At 38.1% G+C, this 27,831-nt stretch overlaps 1 protein-coding gene across 1 annotated transcript; it reads left to right on the top strand.

Annotated features, from left to right (window-relative positions):
• Positions 1–198: 198 nt before the first annotated feature.
• On the top strand, positions 199–27,424 carry LOC110306528 (olfactory receptor 5D3-like). The gene is made up of 5 exons (XM_085828314.1): positions 199–204; positions 15,563–15,700; positions 16,858–17,795; positions 24,939–24,957; positions 27,389–27,424. The coding sequence occupies exons 1-5, from the start codon at positions 199–201 to the stop codon at positions 27,422–27,424; spliced, it is 1,137 nt and encodes a 378-aa protein (XP_085684440.1).
• The last annotated feature ends 407 nt before the right edge of the window (positions 27,425–27,831 follow it).

Genomic DNA, 27,831 nt, shown 5'->3' on the forward strand with positions numbered 1-27,831 from the left:
CAGGTGAAGATACAGCCTGAAAGAAATTGGAGCTCTGATAGGGTGTGGCAGAACTAGCAGCTTCTGTAGTGCTGTGGTCCCAGCAGGCTTGTGGATAGGCCATGGTGGTCCCTTCTATTTGTCTCAGGTTGGAGCAGGCCTCCCAAGAAGCAGACAGAGCTATAGTGTGAAGAGTGGCCTACCCATCTGTGATTAAACATGGAGGTATGGACTGAAAGAAAAATGGAGCTCTAAAAATGCAGTACAGAGCTCCTGGCTGCTGGGCTTTCTGTGATCCCACCAGGTCAGGGGATTTGGGCATGTGTGTCTCCCCTGTTTCCTGAATTGGAGCTGGCCTCCTGGGAGACACTTGGAGCTGTGGGGTGTGGAGTGGTATGCCTATCTGAAAATTGTCCCTGAGGTCTTTTTTGACCTCTACTTATAACAGATCTAGTATTGAGATTTACTTTTTATATACAATATGCAACTATATATTTTTTTAAATTATGTATATGCTGAGTAAAATTTCCTGGGAAATGGTCAATAGTGTTTGTTTATCTCAGATTGGTCCCTGGGGAAAAAAAATAAATAAATAAAGGGAAAAAAAAGGAAAAAATTCTCTCATGTCTAGGTTGTTGAGCCAATGAGTTTACTGGCCTTTCTTAAAACTAGATGGTACAAGGGTTACTTATAATGCAATGAGTGGATTGAAATCATAATCAGAGCTCACTTGAGCCTGGAAGATGGTTCGCAAAAGCTGCTGTTTTGCAGATACCTGATGACCTTGTAAGCAGCTAAATGCATACAGGTCTTTTATTTATATTTAGAAGAAATTGGTTTCTCTTATTCCATTCAGAAGGCAAAAATAAAACAATAATAAAGCAAGCAAAAACCAAAAATAATAATTACAACAAAAATGTGTCTTTCTGAGGGAAAGCCTGTGGGCTCCTGTTCTACTGTCTTTTGTTTCCTTGTGAAGATTCCCTTACTCACTCTTAGATAAAATCTCCCCATAGTCACTGTTACTCATATGAATACATAAGTTTCCAAAAATATAAAATGAGAAAAAAAATCCATGATGCATATTGAGAAATTGTTTACATTATATCTTCAAATGACATTTCAAAGAGTTTTTAAGTCTTGTACTAGAAGAGATATACACAATCACTAACTCTACAAGAGACTTTATAGCATCAATAACATATGAGCCAAAAATAAACAATAGAAAGACATCATATATAGAGGGGCCATAGCATATTCTTTTCATAGAACAATATGAAGCAGTGAAATAGAGAGATAAACTACTAGATGGCAAGTTCAATACTTAATATCTATGAGTTTCAAATATAGACAAAATTAAATTTTTTATTTCCAAACATCATGTGTGTGTGTGTGTGTGTGTGTGTGTGTGTGTGTGTCTGTGTGTGTGTGTGTGTGTGTGTGTGTGTGTGTGTGTCTGTGTGTGTGTGTGTGTTTTGTAGTACAGTGCAACAAGTGAAGAATGTCACAGTTTTCACCATGGAGTTCATAAAGTTCCGACATTAGAAAAGTGTTAATGTGCTATGCACAAGTGAGAAATTTGAAAATGTGCTAATACAGAAGATTTTCATCGTTAAAGAAAAAAATGGAAAGGGAGAAGAGGATGAGAAGAATCTGAAAGGAGAGGAGAAAGAAAAGGGGAAAAAAGTATAAAACATCTAGTCAGGAAGAGTAAAAATATGTGAAAGTATTTTAAAAAGTGTTTAATGCATTCAATCGTTAGGTAAGTATGAACACTGTGACTGGAGTTACTAAGAGTCATACCTTGGTTATGACAGCTTCAATAAACCAGTTTCATCCATCCTCCTTTAATGTGACAATCAAAAATAGAATTATGAAACCAATAGGTGATACTGAGAAAAATTAAAAACATTATTATATTATGCTAGGTTAAATATTTTTTATTTAAAAAATTATTCAATATGCTCACACTGAAACAGTGAGAAGAGAACCAGTAACTCAATTCATGCATCTTTAGGATCTTAGCATGTGGTGTAGATTTTAAGGAGTATTATTCAAGGTGTAGTTCTACCCATGATTGACTCACAGCTCTCTTTTCTGCAGTATCTCCTTGTAGCACAATTGCTATTTTTTTTTCTATTAGATATATTCACCCCGAAACCCTGCTGGCTCCAGTGTCCTCTTTTGGTGTTGTCAGTCTGAAACTCCTGAAGATGATTACAATGTCTTGAGGGTATTTTCTTTTAATAGGTGGATAGAAGAATCATGAGTGTCTCTGTAGAATATATCTTTGCTTGTATGGATCATTGCAAAACTACTAAAGAGCAAACAGTTAGCTTGCTGTATCTACTTCCTAAACCATATTGGGACTTTCTCTTTTAAGGAAATGCGATTTAATAAAGTATAATCCGTATAGGTAATATTAAATATGTGTGTATTATCTATACACACACATATATATGCATATATATACACACACAAAATCATATATATAATTTTTTTCATATTTTTAATTGGGTATTTATTTCATTTACATTTCCAATGCTATCCCAAAAGTTCCCTACATGCTCCCCCACCCACATGCCTACCCACCCACACACACTTCTTGGCCCTGGCATTTCCTTGTACTGAGCTATATAAAGTTTGCACGAACAATGGGCCTCTCTTTCCAATGATGGCCGACTAGGCCATCTTCTGTTTCATATGCAGCTAGAGACACGAGCTCCGGGGGTGGTGGTGGTGGTAATTGGTTAGTTCATATTGTTGTTCCACCTAAAGGATTGCATTGGGGGCCCTGTGATTCATCCAATAGCTGACTGTGAGCATCCACTTCTGTGATTGCCAGGCCCCTGCATAGTCCCACAAGAGACAGCCATATCCGGGTCATTTTAGCAAAATCTTGCTAGTGTATGCAATGGTGTCAGCATTTGAAAGCTGATTATGGGATGGATCCCCGGATATGGCAGTTTCTAGATGGTCCATCATTTTGTCTCATCTCCAAACTTTGTCTCTGTAACTTCTTCCATGGGTGTTTTGCTCCCAATTCTAAGAAGGGGCAAAGTGTCCACACTTCGGTCTTTGTTCTTCTTGAGTTTCATGCTTTTAGCAAGTTGCATCTTATATCTTAGATATTCTAAATTTCTGGGATAATATCCACTTATCAGTGAGTACATATTGTGGGAGTTCTTTTGTGATTGGGTTACCTCAGTCAGGATGATGCCCTCCAGGTCCATCTATTTGCCTAGGAATTTCATAAATTCATTCTTTTTAATAGCTGAGTAGTACTCCATTGTGTAAATGTACCACATTTTCTGTATCCATTCCTCTGTTGAGGGGCATCTGGGTTCTTTCCAGCTTCTGGCTATTATAAATATGCTGCTATAAACATAGTGGAGCATGTGTCCTCCTCACCGGTTGGAACATCTTCTGGATATATGCCCAGGAGAGGTATTGCGGGATCCTCTGGTAGTACTATGTCCAATTTTCTGAGGAACCACCAGACTGATTTCCAGAGTGGTTGTACAAGCTTGCAATCCCACCAACAATGGAGGAGTGTTCTTCTTTCTCCACATCCTCGCCAACATCTGCTGTCACCTGAATTTTTGATCTTAGCTATTCTGACTGGTGTGAGGTGGAATCTCAGGGTTGTTTTGATTTTCATTTCCTTGATGATTAAGAATGTTGAACATTTTTTCAGGTGTTTCTCTGCCATTCAGTATTCCTCAGGTGAGAATTCTTTGTTTAGCTCTGAGCCCCATTTTTTAATGGGGTTATTAGATTTTCTGGAGTCCACCTTCTTGAGTTCTTTATATATATTGGATATTAGTCCCCTATCTAATTTAGGTTAGGTAAAGATCCTTTCCCAATCTGTTGGTGGCCTTTTTGTCTTATTGACAGTGTTTTTTACCTTGCAGAAGCTTTGCAATTTTATGAGGTCCCATTTGTCGATTCTCGATCTTACAGCACATGCCATTGCTGTTCTATTCAGGAATTTTTCCCCTGTACCCATATTTTCAAGGCTTTTCCCTACATTCTCTTCTATAAGTTTCAATGTCTCTGGTTTTATGTGGAGTTCCTTAATCCACTTAGATTTGACCTTAGTACAAGGAGATAGGAATGGATCAATTCGCATTCTTCTACAAGATAACTGCCAGTTGTGTCAGCACCATTTGTTGAAAATGCTGTCTTTTTTATACTGGATGGTTTTTGCTCCCTTGTCAAAGATCAAGTGACCATAGGTGTATGGGTTCATTTCTGGGTCTTCAATTCTATTCCATTGGTCTACTTGTCTGTCACTATACCAGTACCATGCAGTTTTTATCACAATTGCTCTGCAGTACTGCTTTAGGTTACACATGGTGATTCCACCAGAGGTTCTTTTATCCTTGAGAAGAGTTTTTGCTATCCTAGGTTTTTTGTTATTCCAGATGAATTTGCAGATTTCTCTTTCTAATTTGTTGAAGAATTGAGTTAGAATTTTGATGGGGATTGCATTGAATCTGTAGATTGCTTTTGGCAAGATAGCCATTTTAACTATATTGATACTGCCAATCCATGAGCATGGGAGATCTTTCCATCTTCTGAGATCTTCTTTAATTTTTCTTCAGAGACTTGAAGTTCTTATCATACAGATCTTTCATTTCCTTAGTTAGAGTCATGCCAAGGTATTTTATATTATTTGTGACTATTGAGATGGTTATTTATTCCCTAATTTCTTTCTCAGCCTGTTTATCCTTTGTGTACAGGAAGGCCATTGACTTGTTTGAGTTAATCTTATATCCAGCTACTTCATTGAAGCTGTTTATCAGGCTTAGGAGTTCTCTGGTGGAATTTTTAGGATCACTTATATATACTATCATATCATCTGCAAAAGGTGATATTTTGACTTCTTCCTTTCCAACTTGTACCCCTTGATCTCCTTTTGTTGTCAAATTGCTCTGGCTTGGACTTCCAGTACAATGTTGAATAGGTAGGGAGAAAGTGGGCAGCTTTGTCTAGTCCCCGATTTTAGTGGGATTGCTTCCAGCTTCTCACCATTTACTTTGCTGTTCGCTACTGGTTTGCTGTAGATTGCTTTTATCATGTTTAGGTATGGGACTTGAATTACTGATCTTTCTAAGACTTTTATCATGAATGGGTGTTGGATTTTTTCAAATGCTTTCTCTGCATCTAACGAGATGATCATGTGGTTTTTGACTCTTTTTAACTTCTCCATTTCTTGCAAACTCTTAACCTCTAAGGAAGCTAAGAAACTTGATTTCCTCCCATTATGAATAGAAACCTCCGGATACATAGAGTGTTTCTGAAGGGGAAGCAGACTCAAAGGACAAATTTAACTGCCATATTTTTTTATTTTACAAATAACTGCATGATCAGAAAGGAATGAAACCCCTGGGTCTTTTGGTAGCTGAAAACAAGGTAATTAAACAAAGTTCTCATCCTAATTTAGCCAATAATAACTTTTAAAACATCAAATCATATGGGGAAATTCAAGTCACTCATAGTCTGCCATTATGAAAATAAACTTGTCTACAAGAGACTATCTAGTTATTAGTAGCATCCTGTCTTCATTCGTAAAAGCATAATGCTTTTTGAAATGAATTCAATAAATCATGTGCTATTTTTTGCATAGGATTTGAGATTTATCTTTTTAGTGTTGTTTTATAAATGACACTGTCATCCTCTACTTAAATATTTGTAGTTTCTTGATATTTTTATTTTACTAGTTATTTTATTTATTTATATTTCAAATGTTATCCCATTCCCAATTAAAACCCCCATCCCCTCCAACACACCCCTGCTTCTATGAGCCTTTTCTCCCACTCCCCCACCCCCTCTAGCCTCAGTGCCCTAGCATTCCAGTACTCTGAGACATCAAGCCACCACAAGATCAAGTGACTTGATTTAAATATATATATACATATACATATATATATATATTATAATATATATTCATATACTGTCTTTATATATATTATATATATAATACACACACATATATATATAATAATATATATATATAACTAATATATATATAGTCTTCCCTTTAAACTCCCCTGTCCTTAATAGCCATTACTATTTCTTATGCACCACAAACTGACTACACTTCCAGAGGAGAGACATGAGATAATACTGTTTTCTTTCTTCTTGACTGTCAGGTGCTACATGACTGCCAACATGCATGAGTGGCACAATTTGGGCTGTGGGGGCATCATCAACCTGAATAATACATCTCTGGCTTTCTAGTATACAGATGGTGTTGCTCTTTCTCTGTACTGTATTTGTCCCTACATAGAACTGACATAGTTAGATGGAGTTTTTCATGAAAAATAATAGGGTTCAGGAAAATAATGAAGAGGTTTTTGATTATGTATAATTGTATGGAAGGAAGTGTGCAGCCAATGAAAGACCAAGGTGACCTTAAAACCAGAAAGAGAGAGGGTGGGGGCTAATAACCCAAATGACCGCTATGCTCTAAGTGTGATTAAGAACACACCAGACCCTTTCCTAGTAATTAATACATCTAGCCTATCTCTACAAACCATCATCCTGAAAAAAGTGACATGTACTTTGATTTGGGTTTAAATGAAATTATGCATCCTTACAAATAAGGGATTTTATTACATTAGGATTTTTCCCAAATTGTATTATGCTTAAATATTCTTGAAGTAAATGGGTCATGGTTAGAATCTAGAAGTTTGAACCAACAGAGGCCCCACTGGGAGCTTTCCCTTCTATATCAAGAAAAGGAAGGGTTATGGATGAGGAGATGTGAGGGTGAGACGGGGAGGAGAGGAGTGGAGGCTGTGCTAGAGATGTAAAGTGAATAAATAATAAAAAGAGTTATCTTAAAAACCTTATTATTGAGATGCATAGACAAATAGAGATCATGTAAGAGGTATAATAGACTTACTGTGTGTTATCAGAGACTTATTTGAGTTTATTATGTTTAAAATATTTTTAAAGGGGCACCATCTTGGTTCCCAGACTTCGCTGAATTTAGGAACTTAGTCTGCACAGGTGAGAGTATGCACCACAGAAGCAGACAGCTTCTGGGACAGGTGGGAGCCACAGAGCCTCTGAGGCAGCACCTTTTCGGGCCACAGACATCCAGCCACCCTCCAGGCCAGAGGACAGGTGTCTGTCCGGCCTGAGAGCCCTCTGCCTCAGGAGCTGTGGGCGCCATTTTGGTTCCTTGACTCCACCGAATTTAGGAACTTAATCTGCACAGGTGAGAGTGTGCACCACAGAAGCTGACAGCTTCTGGGACAGGCAGGAGCCACAGAGCCTCTGAGGCAGCATCCTTTTCGGGCCACAGACATCCGGCCACCCTCCAGGCCAGTGGACAGGTGTCTGCCCTGCCTGGTTGCTCTCTGCCTCAGGAGCAGCGGGCGCCATCTTGGTTCCGGGACTCAGCCGAACTTAGGAACTTAATCTGCACAGGTGAGAGTGTGCACCACAGAAGAGGACAGCTTCTGGGACCTGCCAAAGCAATACAGCTTCTGGGAAAGATCCTGTGTTGGGACTTCTTCTTCGGCCAGGAGGAAGTCCAAACTCAAGAGATCTGTGCACCCTCCCTGTAAGAGGAGAGCTTGCCAGCAGAGAGGGTTCTGACCACTGAAACTCAGAGGAGAGAGCCTGTCTCCCAGGTCTGCTGATAGACAGTAACAGAATCACCAGAAGAACAATATCTAAACAGAGTCAACTATAACAACTAACTCCAGAGATTACCAGAAGGCAAAAGGTAAAGGTAAGAATCTTACTAACAGGAACCAAGACCACTCACCATCATCAGAACCCAGCACTCCCACTTCGCCCAGTCCAGGGCACCCCAACACACTCAAAAAGCTAGACCTGGATTTAAAAGTATATCTCATGATGATGGTAGAGGACATCAAGAAGGACTTTAATAACTCACTTAAAGAAATACAGGAGAACACTACTAAAGAGTTACAAGTCCTTAAAAAAAAAAAAAAAAAAAACAGGAAAGCTGGGCGTGGTGGCGCACGCCTTTAATCCCAGCACTCGGGAGGCAGAGGCAGGCGGATTTCTGAGTTCGAGGCCAGCCTGGTCTACAGAGTGAGCTCCAGGACAGCCAGAGCTATAAAGAGAAACCCTGTCTCGAAAAACCAAAAAAAAAAAAAAAAAAAAAAAAAAACAGGAAAACACAACCAAACAGGTAGAAGTCCTTAAAGAAAAACAGGAAAACACATCCAAACAGGTGATGGAAATGAACAAAACCATACTAGACCTAAACAGGGAAGTAGACACAATAAAGAAAACTCAAAGTGAGGCAACACTGGAGATAGAAACCCTAGGAAAGAAATCTGGAAACAGATACGAGCATCAGCAACATAATACAAGAGATGGAAGAGAGAATCTCAGGTGCAGAAGATTCCATAGAGAACATTGGCACAACAATCAAAGAAAATGGAAAATGCAAAAAGATCCTAACTCAAAACATCCAGGAAATCCAGGACACACTGAGAAGACCAAACCTATGGAAAATAGGAGTGGATGAGAATGAAGATTTTCAACTCAAAGGACCAGCAAATATCTTCAACAAAATTATAGAAGAAAACTTCCCAAATCTAAAGAAAGAGATGCCCATGAACATACAAGAAGCCTACAGAAATCCAAATACACTGGACCAGAAAAGAAATTCCACCCGACATGTAATAATCAGAACAACAAATGCACTATATAAAAATAGAATACTAAAAGCAGTAAGGGAAAAAGGTCAAGTAACATATAAAGGCAAGCCTATCAGAATTACACCAGATTTTTCACCAGAGACTATGAAAGCCAGAAGAGCCTTGACAGATGTTATATAGACACTAAGAGAACACAAAAGCCAGTCCAGGCTACTATACCCAGCCAAACCCAATTACCATAGATGGAGAAACCAAAGTATTCCACGACAAAACCAAATTCACACATTACCTTTCCACGAATCCAGCCCTTCAAAGGATTATAACAGAAAAAAAAAATACAGGGACAGGAACCACGCTCTAGAAAAAACAAGAAGGTAAGCCCTCAAAAAACCTAAAAGAAGACAGCCACAAGAATAGAATGCCAACTTTAACAACAAAAATAACAGTAACTGACAATTACTTTTCCTTAATATCAATGGACTCAACTCCCCAATAAAAAGACATAGACTAACAAACTGGCTACACAAACAAGACCCAACATTTTGCTGCTTACAGGAAACTCATCTCAGGGAAAAAGATAGACACTACCTCAGAATGAAAGGCTGGAAAACAATTTTCCAAGCAAAGGGTATGAAGAAACAACCTGGAGTAGCCATTCTAATATCTAATAAAATTGACTTCCAAGCCAAAGTCATCAAAAAAGACAAGGAGGTGCACTTCATACTCATCAAAGGTAAAATCCTAAAAGAGGAACTATCAATTCTGAATATCTATGCCCCAAATACAAGGGCAGCCACATTCATTAAAGAAACTTTAGTAAAGCTGAAAGCACACATTGTACCTCACACAATGATAGTGGGAGACTTCAACACACCACTTTCACCAATGGACAGATCATGGAAACAGAAACTAAACAGGGACACAGCAATTCATGCTCATGGGTTGGCAGGATCAACATTGTAAAAATGGCTACCTTGCCAAAAGCAATCTCGATATTCAATGCAATCCCCATCAAAATTCCAACTCAATTCTTCAATGATTTAGAATGGGCAATCTGCATATTCATCTGGAATAACAAAAAACCTAGGATAGCAAAAACTCTTCTCAAGGATTAAATAACCTCTGGTGGAATCACCATGCCTGACCTAAAGCTCTACTAAGAGCAATTGTGATAAAAAAAACTGCATGGTACTGGTATAGTGACAGACAAGTAGACCAATGGAATAGAATTGAAGACCCTGAGATGAACCCAGACACCTATGGTCACTTGGTCTTTGACAGGGGAGCTAAAACCATCCAGTGGAAAAAAGACAGCATTTTCAACAAATGGTCCTGGCACAACTGGCTGTTATCATGTAGAAGATTTGCGAATTGATCCATTCCTATCTCCTTGTACTAAGGTCAAATCTAAGTGGACTAAGGAACTTCACATATAACCAGAGACATTGAAACATATAGAAGAGAATGTAGGGAAAAGCCTTGAAGATATGGGTACAGGGGCAAAATTCCTGAATAGAACAGCAATGGCTTGTGCTGTAAGATCGAGAATTGATAAATGGGACCTCATAAAATTGCAAATCTTCTGCAAGGCAAAAGACACTGTCAATAAGAAAAAAAGACGACCAACAAATTGGGAAAGGATGTTTACCTATTCCAAATCAGATAGGGGACTAATATCCGATATATATAAAGAACTCAAGAAGGTGGACTCCATAAAATCAAATAACCCCATTAAAAAATGGGGCTCAGAACAGAACAAAGAATTCTCACCTGAGGAATACCGAATGGCAGAGAAGCACCTGAAAAAATGTTCCTTAATTATCACGGAAATTCAAATCAAAACAACCCTGAGATCCCACCTCACACCAGTCAGAATGGCTAAGATCAAAAATTCAGGTGACAGCAGATGCTGTTGAGGATGTGGAGAAAGAGGAACACTCCTCCATTGTTGGTGGGATTGCAAGCTTGTACAACCACTCTGGAAATCATTCTGGTGGTTCCTCAGAAAATTGGATATAGTACTACCAGAGGATCCCGCAATACCTCTCCTGGGCATATATCCAGAAGATGTCCTAACCGGTAAGAAGGACACATGCTCCACTAATTTCATAGCAGCCTTATTTATAATAGCCAGAAGCTGAAAAGAACCCAGATGCCCCTCAACAGAGGAATGGATACAGAAAATGTGGTACATTTACACAATGGAGTACTACTCAGCTATTAAAAGGAATGAATTTATGAAATTCCTAGGCAAATGGATGGACCTGGAGGGCATCATCCTGAGTGAGGTAACACACTCACAAAGGAACTCACACAATATGTACTCACTGATAAGTGGATATTAGCCCAGAACCTTAGGATACCCAAGATATAAGATACAATTTGCTAAATGCATTAAACTCAAGAGAAAGAAGACCAAAGTGTGGACACCTTGCCCCTTCTTAGAATTGGGAACAAAACTCCCATGGAAGGAGTCACAGAGAAAAAATTTGGAGCTGTGAGGAAAGGGATTGCCATATCCAGAGATCTATCCCATGATCAGCTTCCAAACGCTGACACTATTGCATACACTAGTAAGATTTTGCTGAAAGGACCCAGATATAGCTGTCTCTTGTGAGACTATGCCGGGGCCTAGCAAACACAGAAGTGGATGCTCACAGTCAGCTATTGAATGGATCACAGGGCCCCCAGTGGAGGAGCTAGAGTAAGCACCCAAGGAACTAAAGGGAACTGCAACCCTATAGGTGGAACAACTATATGAACTAACCAGTACCCTGGAGCTCTTGTCTCTAGCTGCATATGTATCAAAAGATGGCCTAATAGGCCATCCCTTGAAAGAGAGGCCCATTGGACTTGCAAACTTTATATTCCCCAGTACAGGGGAACGCCAGGGCCAAACAGGGGGAGGGGGTGGGTAGGGCAGTGGGGGGGTGGGTATGGGGGACTTGTGGTATAGCATTGGAAATGTAAATGAGCTAAATACCTAATAAAAAATGGAAAAAAAATTACAAAACCTATAAGAAAAGGATGGAATTCTTTACATTTATAATTTACACTCATTGAATCATAAAATATATAAATCTTTGGTAATCTTATGAAAAGTAACAAAGTAAAGCAAAAGTCTTTCTAAACTAAAGAAATAAGCAAAATTGAATATTTATTCTGGTAGCTCATTTGCTGCCAGCATGATACTATAGTTGTACATATGTATTTTCTAAATATTCATGACAGAGAACCCACAAAATCATGTGAGTTACGATGTAAAGCCAACAGAAGAGAACCAAAATATATTTACTGTAATTATGAATTAGTAAAGTTTATTATGAAAATACACGAGCTGGGTGGTGGTGGCTCACACCTTTAGTCCCAGCACTTGGGAGGCAGAGGCAGGCAGATTTCTGAGTTCGTGGCCAGCATGGTCTACAAAGTGAGTTCCAGGACAGCCAGGGCTACACAGAGAAACCCTGTCTCGAAAAAACCTAAAGAAAGAGAGAGAGAGAAAGAAAGAAAGAAAGAAAGAAAGAAAGAAAGAAAGAAAGAAAGAAAGAAAGAAAGAAAGAAAGAAAGGAAGGAAGGAAGGAAGGAAGGAAGGAAGGAAGGAAGGAAGGAAGGAAGGAAGGAAGGAAGGAAGGAAGGAAGGAAGGACGAATAAAAGAGAATACACAATTATGAAAATACACCAGGGCTTTAGAAATGTAACATATAGTCAAGATATCACATGGGAAGTTATTGTTCCTAGTTGCTCAAACTCTAGTCTGCCTGGCAATTTTCAGTGATATTTCCTAGTTGTTATGCCCATGATGTCTTGAAGACATATATTTCTTACATAATTGGTTACCCTGATTTAATTCTTAGACACAATGTTTGGTCTCATATTCTAAATACCAAACATTACATGATATAAGCCTAAACAAATGCCAGTGGTTGGTCTCTTATATTTGAATACCAAATATTTTATCTAGTTCACTATGGTCTCTGAGGGCATCAATACTGAAATGCATAAAATATTCCTATCAGACACATACATACATGCAGAAAAGGGTGGGAGGAAGGCTAGAGGGGTGGCTCAGTGGTTAAGATCACTAGTTGCTCTTGTTGAGGATCCAGGTTCAATTCCCAGTGCCCACATGGCAGTTCACAGTCACTTGCAATTCCAGTATCAAAGCATATCTAGCTCTCATTTAATTTCAGTGGCTACCAGCATACATATGGTGCACAAACAAATATGTAGATAAAACACTCAATCACACAAATATTTAAATAAGTCAAATTTTAAAAAGAAATAGGATCATGTCATTAAAATTTGACATTTGTTGTCTTAATATCTGTATATCTTCAGGAGAATTTAGTAAGATTATTTCAGGAGATATAAAAAACATATCCATATATAAAGCACAGCTTAATGTATTATATATACATTATATATTACACTCAAAATATATCTAATTAATTAATAAATATAAAATATATTATTCACATATTTTTCCTATATAACTGGACTAATATCACTCAATTTTTATTTTTTTCTGCATTTTATTTCTATTAAAGTAAATACATATTCATTATGTTTACAAAATACAGCTGATAGTATGAATGTCCTAGGGTTCAAACATGTAATATACAATCACATGAAACAGTGTTACATTTAATTGTTCAAATTGTAGACTTTTTCAGTGATAATCCCTAATGTCCTGGTCCCCAATGTCTTGTTTACCTATTTGTGCCAAATTTAGAAACCTTTTAAGTTTTTTTCCCCCTTGTTAATTAAATGTGATGATTGGTCTGGTGTTTTGAAATTTTCTCAAAGGGTGTCTCAATTTCCTTTATAATACTCAGAAAATATACTGCTAATGAACATTCTTCCCGGGGTATTTGTGTTGATTAATTACTAAACAAGATTTTGGTAGCTCATTAGTCATAACGAACAACTTCTTAAGTAAATGTATCACTCAGGACCTTCTGTGTTTGGGTGAGTTGATCCAGTTATATTATTTCATTTAAAGGAGAGAATGAGAACCTTAGTGTTCTTTACAATGGAAAGCCAAACTTGTGGATTCCAACAGCCTTAAATCCCTCTTCCTTCCCTAAGAAAGAATCTTTAGTAATCTTGAATAATTCCTTCATGGCTCTCTATTGGATATTTTCTCTGTATCACTCAATGACAAAAAAAATTAGCAAAAATAATAAAATCAAATTTACCATAACTCTCTGGAGGTAAGTGAGACGAAAAATGTTCTTTGTAAAACTAAGATTACAAGGGTATTATGGTGTCATAAGATAATACCCTCAGCACTTGGAAGGTAGAGGCTGGAAGATCAACATTACAAAGCCATTCTTAACTATGTTGTAACTTTCAGTAAGCTGTGATTTCATAGGTATTTGAAGGCCAGACTGGACACATATGATAATGTTCTAAGAAAACCAAAAAGAAATCACGAGTCAATACTTTTTGGTAATGGAGAGATAGATATATTTTGTTTGACTATATATGGAGATGAATAAACTGGTAATACCTATCACAAAGAGTGATTCAATAATGCATGAGAGAATTTGGAAAAATATGGAGAGATTGGAAATATGGAGAAAAGAGAAAATTCAGTGTCTTCAGATGAATATATTCAATATAATAGGCTATCAAATATCCCAGGAATTGAGATGTATGTATCAGTTATAATGAGATTGACTGTGTAGAGTTTGGTGATTGCAAAAATTTAGAACAATGTCTATTTCATGTTTCATTCCCCAAATATTTAGAATCCTTAAATTCACAACTGTCAGAGTAGCATTATTATAGACACTAACTTCAAAATGTCACATAAACTAATTTTTCTGGTTAAGGTGATTCTATGACAATATGCATAGGTATAGTGCATGCTGTTTACTCCCCCGACCCATGATCTCTGATATTAAACTTATCTCTAACATTACCACAAGTTCTTGTTCCAACTTCTTCGGGGGGGGGGTGAAGTTTTAGTGTGTTTGTGTTGTCTTTGTTTTGTTTTCTGTCCTTCTGCTCTTAATATCTTTCATAAAATAATGACTTGCAACTATTCACTGGAGCCTGATGGGCTCATTGTTTGCTGTCGAACTGAAGCCAATGAAAACTTTTGCACTAGAATCCAACAATTGCTGATAATTACGCAAGGAATTGAGCTCTATGAAACTTTATCTGATCCATGAGTATTGTGATCTTCTGTTTGTGTGGAGTGAGCACAAACAACTGTAACTGTTGACCATAGCTATGCCATGCCCTGAAGATAACATTTCCCATCCCTTCTACTTGTCTTTTGGCTCTGTTCCTTTTTCCACAATGTTTCCTGATCCTTTCAGATTGTGCTTTCAATAACATATGCATGCATCACAGTCAGTCTATTATTCTCAGCATTATTTAAAGCACTATTGTTCACTTCAAAGACTTCTATGATTGAGGAGAATAGTAGCATTTAATAGAGTGTTTCAGTTAGTAGTTATATGGCTTGGAAATGTGGCAAGACCATTCTCCTTGTGTTGAAAGTAGCTCATGAATCTTATCAATGGTGAGTTGCTATCCAGGAGTTGCTTTTGTTGTTCTGCTGTTCATGTGAGTAGGAAGCTGCTGTATTATTTGAAAGTATGATGTAAATATAAAAGAGAAGAGGACATTTTCTTCATTGATTTAGTTTCTAAATAATACACTGAAGCATCTACACCATAGTTCAGGAAGACATTTTTCAAAACCTTTATTCCTAAGGGTGCATATCTGTGTATAATTTTCAGGATGCCTGATTATCATAAGATCTTTACCACTTAATCTGTTATCTCCTGTAAACATATTCCATTTCCCTTAAGTTCATTACACATTTGCCTTCTGACTTATTTCTTTTTAAGATGTATTATATGTTGTTGTTCCATGACACGTATATTTGTGTTTTCATTAATACGCATTTCAGGTGAGTGAGAGTGACTATGCAAGACAAGAGAAGGGGTCCCTGGAGCTAAAGTTCTTGGGAGATCAGAGAATCTATGCATGGTTGCTGAGAACTGAATATGGTTCCTTTGAAAGAGCAGAAAGTGTCTTGATCACTGAGGTATTTCTCCAGTCCAGCTTTTCTTTCAAAGTCTGATGTTAAAAAATCTTTTTACTATTGAAGAAATGAATAACAACACTTTAGACTCTTAGGCATCATTTTTAGGAGGCCTTCTTTTTGACAGTTATTTTGAGCAATGCTTTAAAACTCATTTAAAACTCTTAAAATCCTCTGTGTGTGTGCCTTAATTGATTTTTTATGTGTTAGTCATAACACAAACACATTTTACTGAAAAAGAAAATTTCTTTTCACTGTCACTCTTTGCCCATTTCCCCCACAATGGAACGAGCAACATTTTTCTTTGATAACATTATAATGAATAGCATAAAAGCACTTAAAGAATTAATCTTTAATATTCATATCAGGTCATTATAACTCAAACATATTAAAATTCCATAATATGTTTTGGGCTTATGTTATTTGAACTCTAAAATACTTCAAAAGGTTGAAGGAATAGAGAAAAAGAAACCAGCAACAAATACATTATGAGAAATTTTAAATGTTTACTTTTTCTTTTCTTTTTTCTTCTTTTTAATTTATTTTTTTAAATTGTTAAAGACAGGGTTTTTCTGTGTAGCCCTGGCTGTCCTGGAACTCACTTTGTAGACCAAGCTGACCTCGAACTCAGAAATCTGCCTGCCTCTGCCTTCCGAGTGCTGGGATTAAAGGCTTGTGCCACCAAGCCCGGCTTAAATGTTCACTATTATATGATCTTTTTTCCTGAGAGATAGTCTCATATAACCTTCTTCTTTTAGTAGCACCTTTCTAAATTTAAAGAGAAAAGCTGCCATATTCTTTTACCAAAGCTCTGACTTATTTGAATGACAAAGTAGTAAATAATTTGCAGCCAATGGCATTGTCTATTTATTATCAATGAACAATTGTCTTACATTCGGATTCATGTAAGTGATTGATTAGAGGGGACATTATCAGGAAAATTGCTGTCTTTGAAAGTAGAAGCATGTATTTTTAATTAAAATGTTACTTGGTAAATCTGGACTTCTTTTTACACAATTATCCTTTTAATATTTTAAGCTGAAGATTAATGTCATTATATAGATATTATATAGTAAAACTTTGTAACAATAACTCATCAAACTGCTCAGTATCTTTTTATCACTCTTCTCTAATAGAAATAATATTTCTCCAATTAACAGATCACCCTTTCCTTTATTTTCCATAGTAACTATGAAAACCAGAGTTCTGCAGTGACCTTCATCCTGGTGGGCTTCTCAGAATTCCCAGACATCCAGTTGCCCTTGTTCCTCCTGTTCCTGACCATATACACAATCACTGTGCTGGGGAACCTGGGCATGATTGCCGTCATTAGACTTAGCCCTAAGCTCCACACTCCCATGTACTTTTTTCTTAGTCATCTCTCCTTTGTAGATTTTTGTTACTCCACTGTTGTTTCACCAAAGCTCTTAGAAAACTTGATTGTGGAAGACAGAAGGATCTCCTTTACAGGCTGTGTCATGCAATTCTTCTTTGCATGCATATTTGTGGTCACAGAAACATTCATGTTGGCAGTGATGGCCTATGACAGATTTGTGGCAGTATGCAACCCCCTCCTCTACACAGTGGCTATGTCTCAGAAGTTCTGCTGGTCCCTGGTAGCTGCATCATATTCCTGGGGTATAATCTGTTCCTTTGTATTCATACATTTTATGTTGACCTTGGTCTTCTGTGGGACCAAGTTCATAAATAACTTTGTGTGCGAGCATGATGCCATTGTTGCTGTATCCTGCTCTGACCCCTACATTAGTCAGAAGGTCATTTTCATCTTTGCAACTTTCAATGAGCTAAGCAGTCTGATGATCATTCTCACCTCTTATGTTTTCATTGTCATCACTGTCATGAAAATGCCTACCACTGGAGGTCGCTACAAAGTCTTCTCAACTTGTGCCTCCCATCTCACTACCATCACCATTTACCATAGCATCATCATCTGTCTCTACTGTGTTCCCACCACCAAAAGTTCTTGGCTTCTGGTCAAGGTGGCTTCAGTCTTCTACACAGTTGTCATCCCCATGCTGAACCCACTTATATACAGTCTCAGGAACAAGGATGTGAAGGATGCAGTTAAGAAATTATTGTGTTCTTCTTTGTCATCATAAAATGTGTTTCCTGACCAGTTAGGTATTTATTTTAGAGTATTGTTTTTTGTTCTGAAAAGCAGATAGATCTCTTTTTTAGGGTGTTTTGTTTGTTTTTGTTTTTAGTTTTCTTTTTATTTTATATTTAATTTATTTCTTACACTCAATATTCCATCCCCTGCTCCCCCTATCCACCCTATGACTGCTCCATATCTCACACCTCCTCCCCACCTCATACCATCTCCCTGTCTCCATGTACATGCCCCCAACCCCATGCCACCTGACCTCTAAACTCCCTGGGGCCTCCAGTCTCTTAAAGGTTAGGTGTATCTTCTCTGAATGAACAGAGACCTGAAAGTCCTCTACTGTATGTGTGTTGGGGAATTCATATCAGCTGGTATATGCTGCCTTTTTGGTGGTCCTGTGCTAGAGAGATCTAGGGCGTCCAGATTAATTGAGACTGTTGGTCCTCCTACAGGATGGGCCTTCTCCTCAGCTTCTTTCAGCCTTGTCTAATTCAATAGCAGTCTGCTGCTTCTGTCCATTGGTTGGGTGCAAATATCTGCATCTGACTCTTTCAGCTGCTTGTTGAGTCTTTTGGGTGTCAGTCATGATAGATCCCTTTTTGTGAGTGCTTGATAGCCACAGTAAGAAGCCCTGAGGGCCTGCAGAAATAATGTAAACAGGCAAGTTCAGGAATTAGGAGGTTGGGGGACACCCCCCCCACCTCAGAATGCACCAGAGACCTACCTGGTAGGTGAGAGACTCCCAGGACTCAAAGGGAGAGACATTATATGAAATGCCCTACAGTAGGAAGTGGAAACGTATGGAGTCTACCTGTAGCAGGAAGACAGGGCATCAAGTGTGGGATGGGGTTGCCATCCCATAGTCACATCTCTGACCCATAGTTGTTCCTGTCTGAAAGAATTACAGGGATGGAAGTGGAGAGGAACCCGAGGAAAAGAAGGTCCAATGACAGACCCAAAGTGGGAACCAGCTCCTCCAGGGGAGGTCCCCATGCCTGACACTACTTTTTTTTTCCCCAAGCATTACAGTGTTATAGCGTTCCCATGTTTAGTATCATAACTATTATAGATTTCTGCCCCTAATATTTAAATTCAAAAGTCATGCAGTTATTTTAACAAATATATTAAGGTGTTAAGGAAGATTTAATTATAAATTATACATCACAATATTTTAGATGATATGTATAATTTTATCAAGAAATATTTCTGAAGTTTGAGCTTGAAAAGTATTGAATAGTAAATACTGATAATGAATGTTTTTTTAATTGAACAATATGGGCTATTTTTGTGTGAAAATCTTCTACTGTAACAAACATAAAACTATCATTCCTCTTGTCGTCTTTGTTTTCCTGTTTGGAACAGCATTTCATTATAGCGAGGTAGCTCTGTAGTCTCAGATTCCCTATTTCCATCCCTGCTTTGCAGCTACTGAAATTAAAATTATCCATCACTATACACATTTTTTTTCTTATAGAGGTTTGAAACTCTCAAAGATACATTTGATATAACTTGTATAAACACTTGCTAACAAACATATATCTTAACCCATATACATTTAATATTTTTAGTCAATATTTCTATGTAGCTTTATCTCTGTAATTGCTAATTGAAATTCTTATTTGAATAGTTTCTAATAAGTATTTAAGGAAGTCTAAATCATTCTATTCCAGTAAAACATAACAGCCACCATGTTAATATAACTAATACAAATTGGCATGCTTTATTCACTGATTAAAAAAAAATACTGAACAATAATATTAACAGACCAGTAATAAATTAGTAGCAAATTGCTGAGGTTTCCTTGACATTGACTTTTGAGCAGCTTGGAGTATTGTATGGGGCCAGTTTGACAATATTTTTCAATCTTGGTTCTTCACTGAAACATGTGACTACTGGTTTGTTAGATGCAGAATCATATTAGTTAAATGTATTCTAAAATCAAAGAACAATTTCCTGTTAGATTTTTGTGAACTATTGTAGTACTCAACATAAATCATGTGTCAGGGACAGTGTAAGAATATTACCTACAATCTGTTATACTTCTGCATTCTAAATCAGCGACTCAGAATAGAATGTGAAGTGACACATTAAATTGAAACCATTTTATTATACATAAAATACACTTATTCCTTTAATCTTTTCATTGATAATAATAGCAATATATAGCTCTTCCTGGCAGAAAAGCACGGGGCAGCTAGGGCGCAGGGTCGGCTGACACTCGCCAGCTACCCACAACACCCGCCACAGGATCTTAAGACTTCTGGTGAGTGGAACACAGCTTCTGCTCCAATCCAATTGCACGCGGGACCTGAGACTGCATTAGTTAGGGAAGCAGAACCCGGCCTGAGTAGGGCCACAGGCCTCATCCGGCCGGATCAGCACAGGGTTAGCTTGAGCACAGGGTCGCCTGACACCCGCCAGCTACCCACGACCCCCGCCACAGGATTTTGAGACTGCTGGTGAGTGGAACACAGCTTCTGCTCCAGTCCAATCACGCAGGACCTGAGACTGCTTTGGTTGGGGAGGCAGAAATCAGGCCTACGTAGGCCACAAGCCTCTTCCGGTCAGAAAAGCACCAGGGTAGCTAGGGCGCAGGGTCGGCTGACACTCGCCAGCTACCCACAACACCCGCCACAGGATCTTAAGACTTCTGGTGAGTGGAACACAGCTTCTGCTCCAATCCAATTGCGCGCGGGACCAGAGACTGCATTAGTTAGGGAAGCAGAAAACCAGCCTGAGTAGGACCACAGGCCTCTTCCGGCTGGACCAGCACCGGGGTACCGCCAGCTACCCACGACCCCCGCCACAGGATTTTGAGACTGCTGGTGAGTGGAACACAGCTTCTGCTCCAATCTTTAAACAGTGACAACGATAACAACTAACCCCAGAGATTACCAGATGGCGAAACGTAAACGTAATAATCTTACTAACAGAAACCAAGACCACTCACCATCATCAGAACCCAGCACCCCCACTTCGCCCAGTCCAGGGCACCCCAACACACCGGAAAAGCTAGACACGGATCTAAAAGCATATCTCCTGATGATGGTAGAGTACTTCAAGAAGGACTTTAATAACACACTTAAAGAAATACAGGAGAACATGGCTAAAGAGTTACAAGTCCTTAAAGAAAAACAGGATAACACAATCAAACAGGTAGAAGTCCTTAAAGAAAAACAGGATAACACAATCAAACAGGTAGAAGTCCTTATAGAAAAACAGGAAAACACATCCAAACAGATGATGGAAATGAACAAAACCATATTAGACCTAAAAAGGGAAGTAGACACAATAAAGAAAACCCAAAATGAGGCAACACTGGAGATAGAAACCCTAGGAAAGAAATCTGGAACCATAGATACCAGCATCAGCAACAGAATACAAGAGATGGAAGAGAGAATCTAAGGTGCAGAAGATTCCATAGAGAACATCGGCACAACAATCAAGGAAAATGTAAAATGCAAAAAGATCCTAACTCAAAACATCCAAGAAATACAGGACACAATGAGAAGACCAAACCTACGGATAATAGGAGTGGATGAGAATAAAGATTTTCAACTCAAAGGACCAGCAAACATCTTCAACAAAATTATAGAAGAAAACTTCCCAAATCTAAAGAAAGAGATGCCCATGAACATACAAGAAGCCTACAGAACTCCAAATAGACTGGACCAGAAAAGAAATACCTCCCGACACATAATAATCAGAACAACAAATGCTCTAAATAAAGATAGAATACTAAAAGCAGTAAGAGAAAAAGGCCAAGTAACATATAAAGGCAAGCCTATCAGAATTACACCAGATTTTTCACCAGAGACTATGAAAGCCAGAAGATCCTGGACGGATGTTATACAGACACTAAAAGAACACAAATTCCAGCCCAGGCTACTATACCCAGCCAAACTCTCAATTAACATAGATGGAGAAACCAAAGTATTCCACGACAAAACCAAATTCACACATTATCTCTCCACGAATCCAGCCCTTCAAAGGATAATAACAGAAAAAAACCAATACAAGGACAGGAACCATGCCCTAGAAACAACAAGAAGGTAATCCCTCAACAAACCTAAAAGAAGACAGCCACAAGAACAGAATGCCAACTTTAACAACAAAAATAACAGGAAACAACAATTACTTTTCCTTAATATCTCTTAATATCAATGGACTCAATTCCCCGATAAAAAGACATAGACTAACAAACTGGCTACACAAACAAGACCCAACATTTTGCTGCTTACAGGAAACTCATCTCAGAGAAAAAGATAGACACTACCTCAGAATGAAAGGCTGGAAAACAATCTTCCAAGCAAATGGTATGAAGAAACAAGCTGGAGTAGCCATTCTAATATCTGATAAGATTGACGTTCAACCCAAAGTCATTAAAAAAGACAGGGAAGGACACTTCATACTCATCAAAGGTAAAATCCTCCAAGAGGAACTATCAGTCCTGAATATCTATGCTCCAAATACAAAGGCAGCCACATTCATTAAAGAAACTTTAGTAAATCTCAAAGCACACATTGCACCTCATACAATAATAGTGGGAGACTTCAACACACCACTTTCACCAATGGACAGATCATGGAAACAAAAACTAAACAGGGACACAGAGAAACTAAGAGAAATTATGAATCAAATGGATCTGGCAGATATCTACAGAACATTCTATCCTAAAACAAAAGGATATACCTTCTTTTCAGCACCTCATGGCACCTTCTCCAAAATTGACCACATAATTGGTCACAAAACAGGCCTCAAGAGATACAAAAATATTGAAATTGTCCCATGCATCCTATCAGATCACCATGGACTAAAGCTGATCTTCAATAACAAAATAAATAATAGAAAGCCAACCTTCACGTGGAAACTGAACAACACTCTTCTCAATGATACCTTGGTCAAGGAAGGAATAAAGAAAGAAATTAAGGACTTTTTAGAGTTCAATGAAAATGAAGCCACAACATACCCAAACTTATGGGACGCAATGAAAGCATTTCTATGAGGAAAACTCATAGCTCTGAGTGCCTCTAAAAGGAAACTAGAGAGAGCACACATTAGCAGCTTGACAACACACCTAAAAGCACTAGAACAAAAGGAAGCAAATTCACCCAAGAGGAGTAGACGGCAGGAAATAATCAAACTCAGGGGTGAAATCAACCAAGTGGAAACAAGAAAAACTATTCAACGAATCAACCAATCAAGGAGCTGGTTCTTTGAGAAAATCAACAAGATAGATAAACCCTTAGCCAGACTCACTAGAGGGCACAGGGAAAGCATCCTAATTAACAAAATCAGAAATGAAAAAGGAGACATAACAACAGATCCTGAAGACATCCAAAACACCATCAGATCCTTCTACCAAAGGCTATACTCAACAAAACTGGAGAACCTGGATGAAATGGAGAAGTTCCTAGACAGATACCAGGTACAAAAGTTGAATCAAGATCAGGTTAATGATCTAAACAGCCCTATATCCCCCAAAGAAATAGAAGCAGTCATTAATAGTCTCCCAACTAAAAAAAGCCCAGGACCAGATGGGTTTAGTGCAGAGTTCTATCAGACCTTCAAAGAAGATCTAATCCCAGTTCTTCACAAACTATTCCACAAAATAGAAACAGAAGGTACTCTATCCAACTCATTCTATGAAGCCACAATTACTCTGATACCTAAACCACAAAAAGACCCAAGAAAGATAGAAAACTTCAGACCAATATCCCTTATGAATATTGATGCAAAAATCCTCAATAAAGTTCTTGCTAACCGAATCCAAGAACACATCAAAACAATCATCCATCCTGACCAAGTAGGTTTCATCCCAGGGATGCAGGGATGGTTCAATATACAGAAATCCATCAACATAATCCAGTATATAAACAAACTCAAAGACAAAAAACACATGGTCATCTCGTTAGATACGGAAAAAGCATTTGACAACATCCAACACCCATTCATGATAAAAGTCTTGGAAAGATCAGGAATTCAAGGCAAATACCTAAACATGATAAAAGCAATCTACAGCAAACCAGTAGCCAACATCAAAGTAAATGGTGAGAAGCTTGAAGCAATCCCTCTAAAATCAGGCACTAGACAAGGCTATCCACTTTCTCCATACCTATTCAACATTGTACTTGAAGTCCTAGCCAGAGCAATTCGACAACAAAAGGAGATCAAAGGGATACAAATTGGAAAAGATGAAGTCAAAATATCACTTTTTGCAGATGATATGATAGTATATATAAGTGACCCTAAAAATTCCACCAGAGAACTCCTAAGCCTGATAAACAGCTTCGGTGAAGTAGCTGGATATAAAATTAACTCAAACAAATCAATGGCCTTTCTCTACACAAAGAATAAACAGGCTGAGAAAGAACACCCTTCTCAGGTGGGAAACAACACCCTTCTCAATAGTCACAAATAATATAAAATATCTTGGCGTGACTCTAACTAAGGAGTGAAAGATCTGTATGATAAAAACTTCAAGTCTCTGAAGAAAGAAATTATAGAAGATCTCAGAAGATGGAAAGATCTCCCATGCTCATGGATTGGCAGGATCAACATTGTAAAAATGGCTATCTTGCCCAAAGCAATCTACAGATTCAATGCAATCCCCATCAAAATTCCAAATCAATTCTTCAACGAATTAGAAAGTGCAATCTGCAAATTCATCTGGAATAACAAAAAACCTAGGATAGCAAAAACTCTTCTCAAGGATAAAAGAACCTCTGGTGGAATCTCCATGCCGGACCTAAAGCTCTACTACAGAGCAATTGTGATAAAAACTGCATGGTACTGGTATAGTGACAGACAAATAGACCAATGGAATAGAATTGAAGACCCAGAAATGAACCCACACACCTACGGTCACTTGATCTTCGACAAGGGAGCTAAAAACATCCAGTGGAAGAAAGACAGCATTTTCAACAAATGGTGCTGGCACAACTGGTTGTTAACATGTAGAAGAATTCGAATCGATCCATTCCTATCTCCTTGTACTAAGGTCAAGTCTAAGTGGATCAAGGAACTTCACATAAAACCAGAGACACTGAAACTTATAGAGGAGAAAGTGGGGAAAAGCCTTGAAGATATGGGCACAGGGGAAAAATTCCTGAATAGAACAGTAATGGCTTGTGCTGTAAGATCGAGAATTGACAAGTGGGACCTCATGAAACTACAAAGCTTCTGCAAGGCTAAAGACACCATCAATAAGACAAAAAAACCACCAACAAATTGGGAAAGTATCTTCACCTATCCTAAATCAGATAAGGGTCTAATATCCAATATATATAAAGAACTCAAGAAGGTGGACTCCAGAAAGTCAAATAACCCCATTAAAAAATGGGGCTCAGAACTGAACAAAGAATTCTCACCTGAGGAATACCGAATGGCAGAGAAACACCTGAAAAAATGTTCAACATCCTTAATCATCAGGGAAATGCAAATCAAAACAACCCTGAGATTCCACCTCACACCAGTCAGAATGGCTAAGATCAAAAATTCAGGTGACAGCAGATGCTGGTGAGGATGTGGAGAAAGAGGAACACTCCTCCATTGTTGGTGGGATTGCAAGCTTGTACAACCACTCTGGAAATCAGTCTGGCGGTTCCTCAGAAAATTGGACATAGTACTACTGGAAGATCCAGCAATACCTCTCCTGGGCATATATCCAGAAGATGTCCCAACCGGTAAAAAGGACACATGCTCCACTATGTTCATAGCAGCCCTATTTATAATAGCCAGAAGCTGGAAAGAACCCAGATGTCCCTCAACAGAGGAATGGATACAGAAATTATGGTACATTTACACAATGGAGTACTACTCAGCTATTAAAAAGAGTGAATTTATGAAATTCCTAGCCAAATGGATGGACCTGGAGGGCATCATCTTGAGTGAAGTAACACAATCACAAAAGAACTCACACAATATGTATTCACTGATAAGTGGATATTAGCCCAAAACTTAGGATACCCAAGATATAAGATACAATTTGCTAAATGCATGAAACTCAAGAAGAATGAAGACCAAAGTGTGGACACTGTGCACCTTCTTAGAATTGGGAACAAAACACCCAGGGAAGGAGTTACAGAGACAAAGTTCGTAGCTGTGATGAAAGGATGGACCATTTAGAGACTGCCGTATCCAGGGATCCATCACATAATCAGCTTCTAAACGCTGACACCATTGCATACACTAGCAAGATTTTGCTGAAAGGACCCAAATATAGCTGTCTCTTGTGAGACAATGCAGGGGCCTAGCAAACACAGGAGTGGATGTTCACAGTCAGCTATTGGATGGATCACAGGGCTCCCAATGGAGAAGCTAGAGAAAGTAACCAAGGAGCTAAAGGGATCTGCAACCCTATTGTTGGAACAACATGATGTACTAACCAGAACCCCGGAGCTCTTGTCTCTAGCTGCATATGTATCGAAAGATGGCCTAGTCGGCCATCAATGGAAAGAGAGGCCCATTGGACTTGCAAACTTTATATGCCCCAATATAGGGGAATGCCAGGGCCAAAAGAATGGGAATGGGTGGGTAGGGAAGTGGGGGGCACTATGTGGGACTTTTGGGATAGCATTGGAAATGTAATTGAGGAAAATATGTAATAAAAATATTAAAAATCAAAAAAAATAAAAATAAAGGTGCCACATTCCTTCAAAAAAATAGCAATATATAACATAGAAATGACAATGTTCAATGATTTTCTAAACCCTTTAAATGACTGACTGCCAGGAGGCAAGAAGGAGAAGGTAAAAACTAGCAGGTGATCTTCCTGAGATGGGCATGCCTTTGATATAAATATACAGTACATTTGTTTCTGTAGTGAAGGCCCAGGAGAATTTCATTATAGGAAAGATTCCTGCTATCAATATGCTTTTTCCATTATTATTAAATATATATAGCAATCCATGGGTATTAACCCACCCTTTTGAGCAGAATTCTGCAGAACAATCAAGTATACTGTCTTGTAGTGATTCTATATAAAGAAATATGTGACTTTTAATTCTTAAATGGTGATACTATAATAATTCTTAAAATTATATTAGTAATTAGTAAGCTGCTTTTAGGTTCTGATAATCAAATATGCAATGAGAAGTCTGCCTGAGTTCAAGTGTCATGAGTTAATTGCTCCTGAGGTAGCAAGTAGGCATCTACTACTCAGAGCACATTCCAAGAGGTTGTAAAACCATTAAACAAAGGTTATAAAAAGTGAACTAACAATTCACCATAGGTACAAGGACAGAAAATAAAATAATGACTGGGATTATCTATACAAAACTTCACTAATTGCTTATTTACAAAAGTTATGTTTTTTAATCCTTCAGGCATCTGTTGAGCTTGGAACAGGTGATAAATGTTTAGTCAGATAATTACTCCTAATGGATGTGCATGTAAGCATTCTCAGTTGTAAAGTTTTTATTCAATTTGTTTCAATTTATGTGTAAACTTCTGGTGATCTTTTTACCATGTGATCATCTATTCAAAAAAGATGTATAAATGTGGACAAAGAGAATAGAAATCTCTAATCCCTCTTTTCTTGAATGTCCTTTTCTCCCTTTTCTTAGACAACTTTCATTGGAAATCTTTTAGAAAGAATTTAGAAATAAAGACTAGAATCACTTTTCTAAGTATCATTTCTTCTTGCAACTTTAACTAGGAGGATAGATAGAACAGAAGTGACTTTACTTAGTCCTCTGCTGCTTTAGGATGAGGTGCTGATCATTCTCTTGTCAGAGGAACTCAGAAGGCAGATCATCTACTGAAACATAGTAACTTATACTTAAGATAGTTAAAAGTTTTATTATTAAAGAGCAATCATACATATCTTGTAAGACCACATCTTAGCCCCATGAACCCTCTTACTCTTCCACTGCTTCAAGGACAACCAACAAGAAAGAAGAACAGTCAACACTGGCTACCAGAAATTTACATTTATTTTAATGGTATAAACATTTTGGTATTGGTTAGTCCAATATAGTTGCATATGTAGCAGAGGATCGCCTATTTG

This window comes from Mus caroli, unplaced genomic scaffold (assembly GCF_978045245.1).
Source record: "Mus caroli unplaced genomic scaffold, Mus_caroli_1 scaffold_2, whole genome shotgun sequence".
Taxonomy (NCBI): Eukaryota; Metazoa; Chordata; class Mammalia; order Rodentia; family Muridae; genus Mus; species Mus caroli.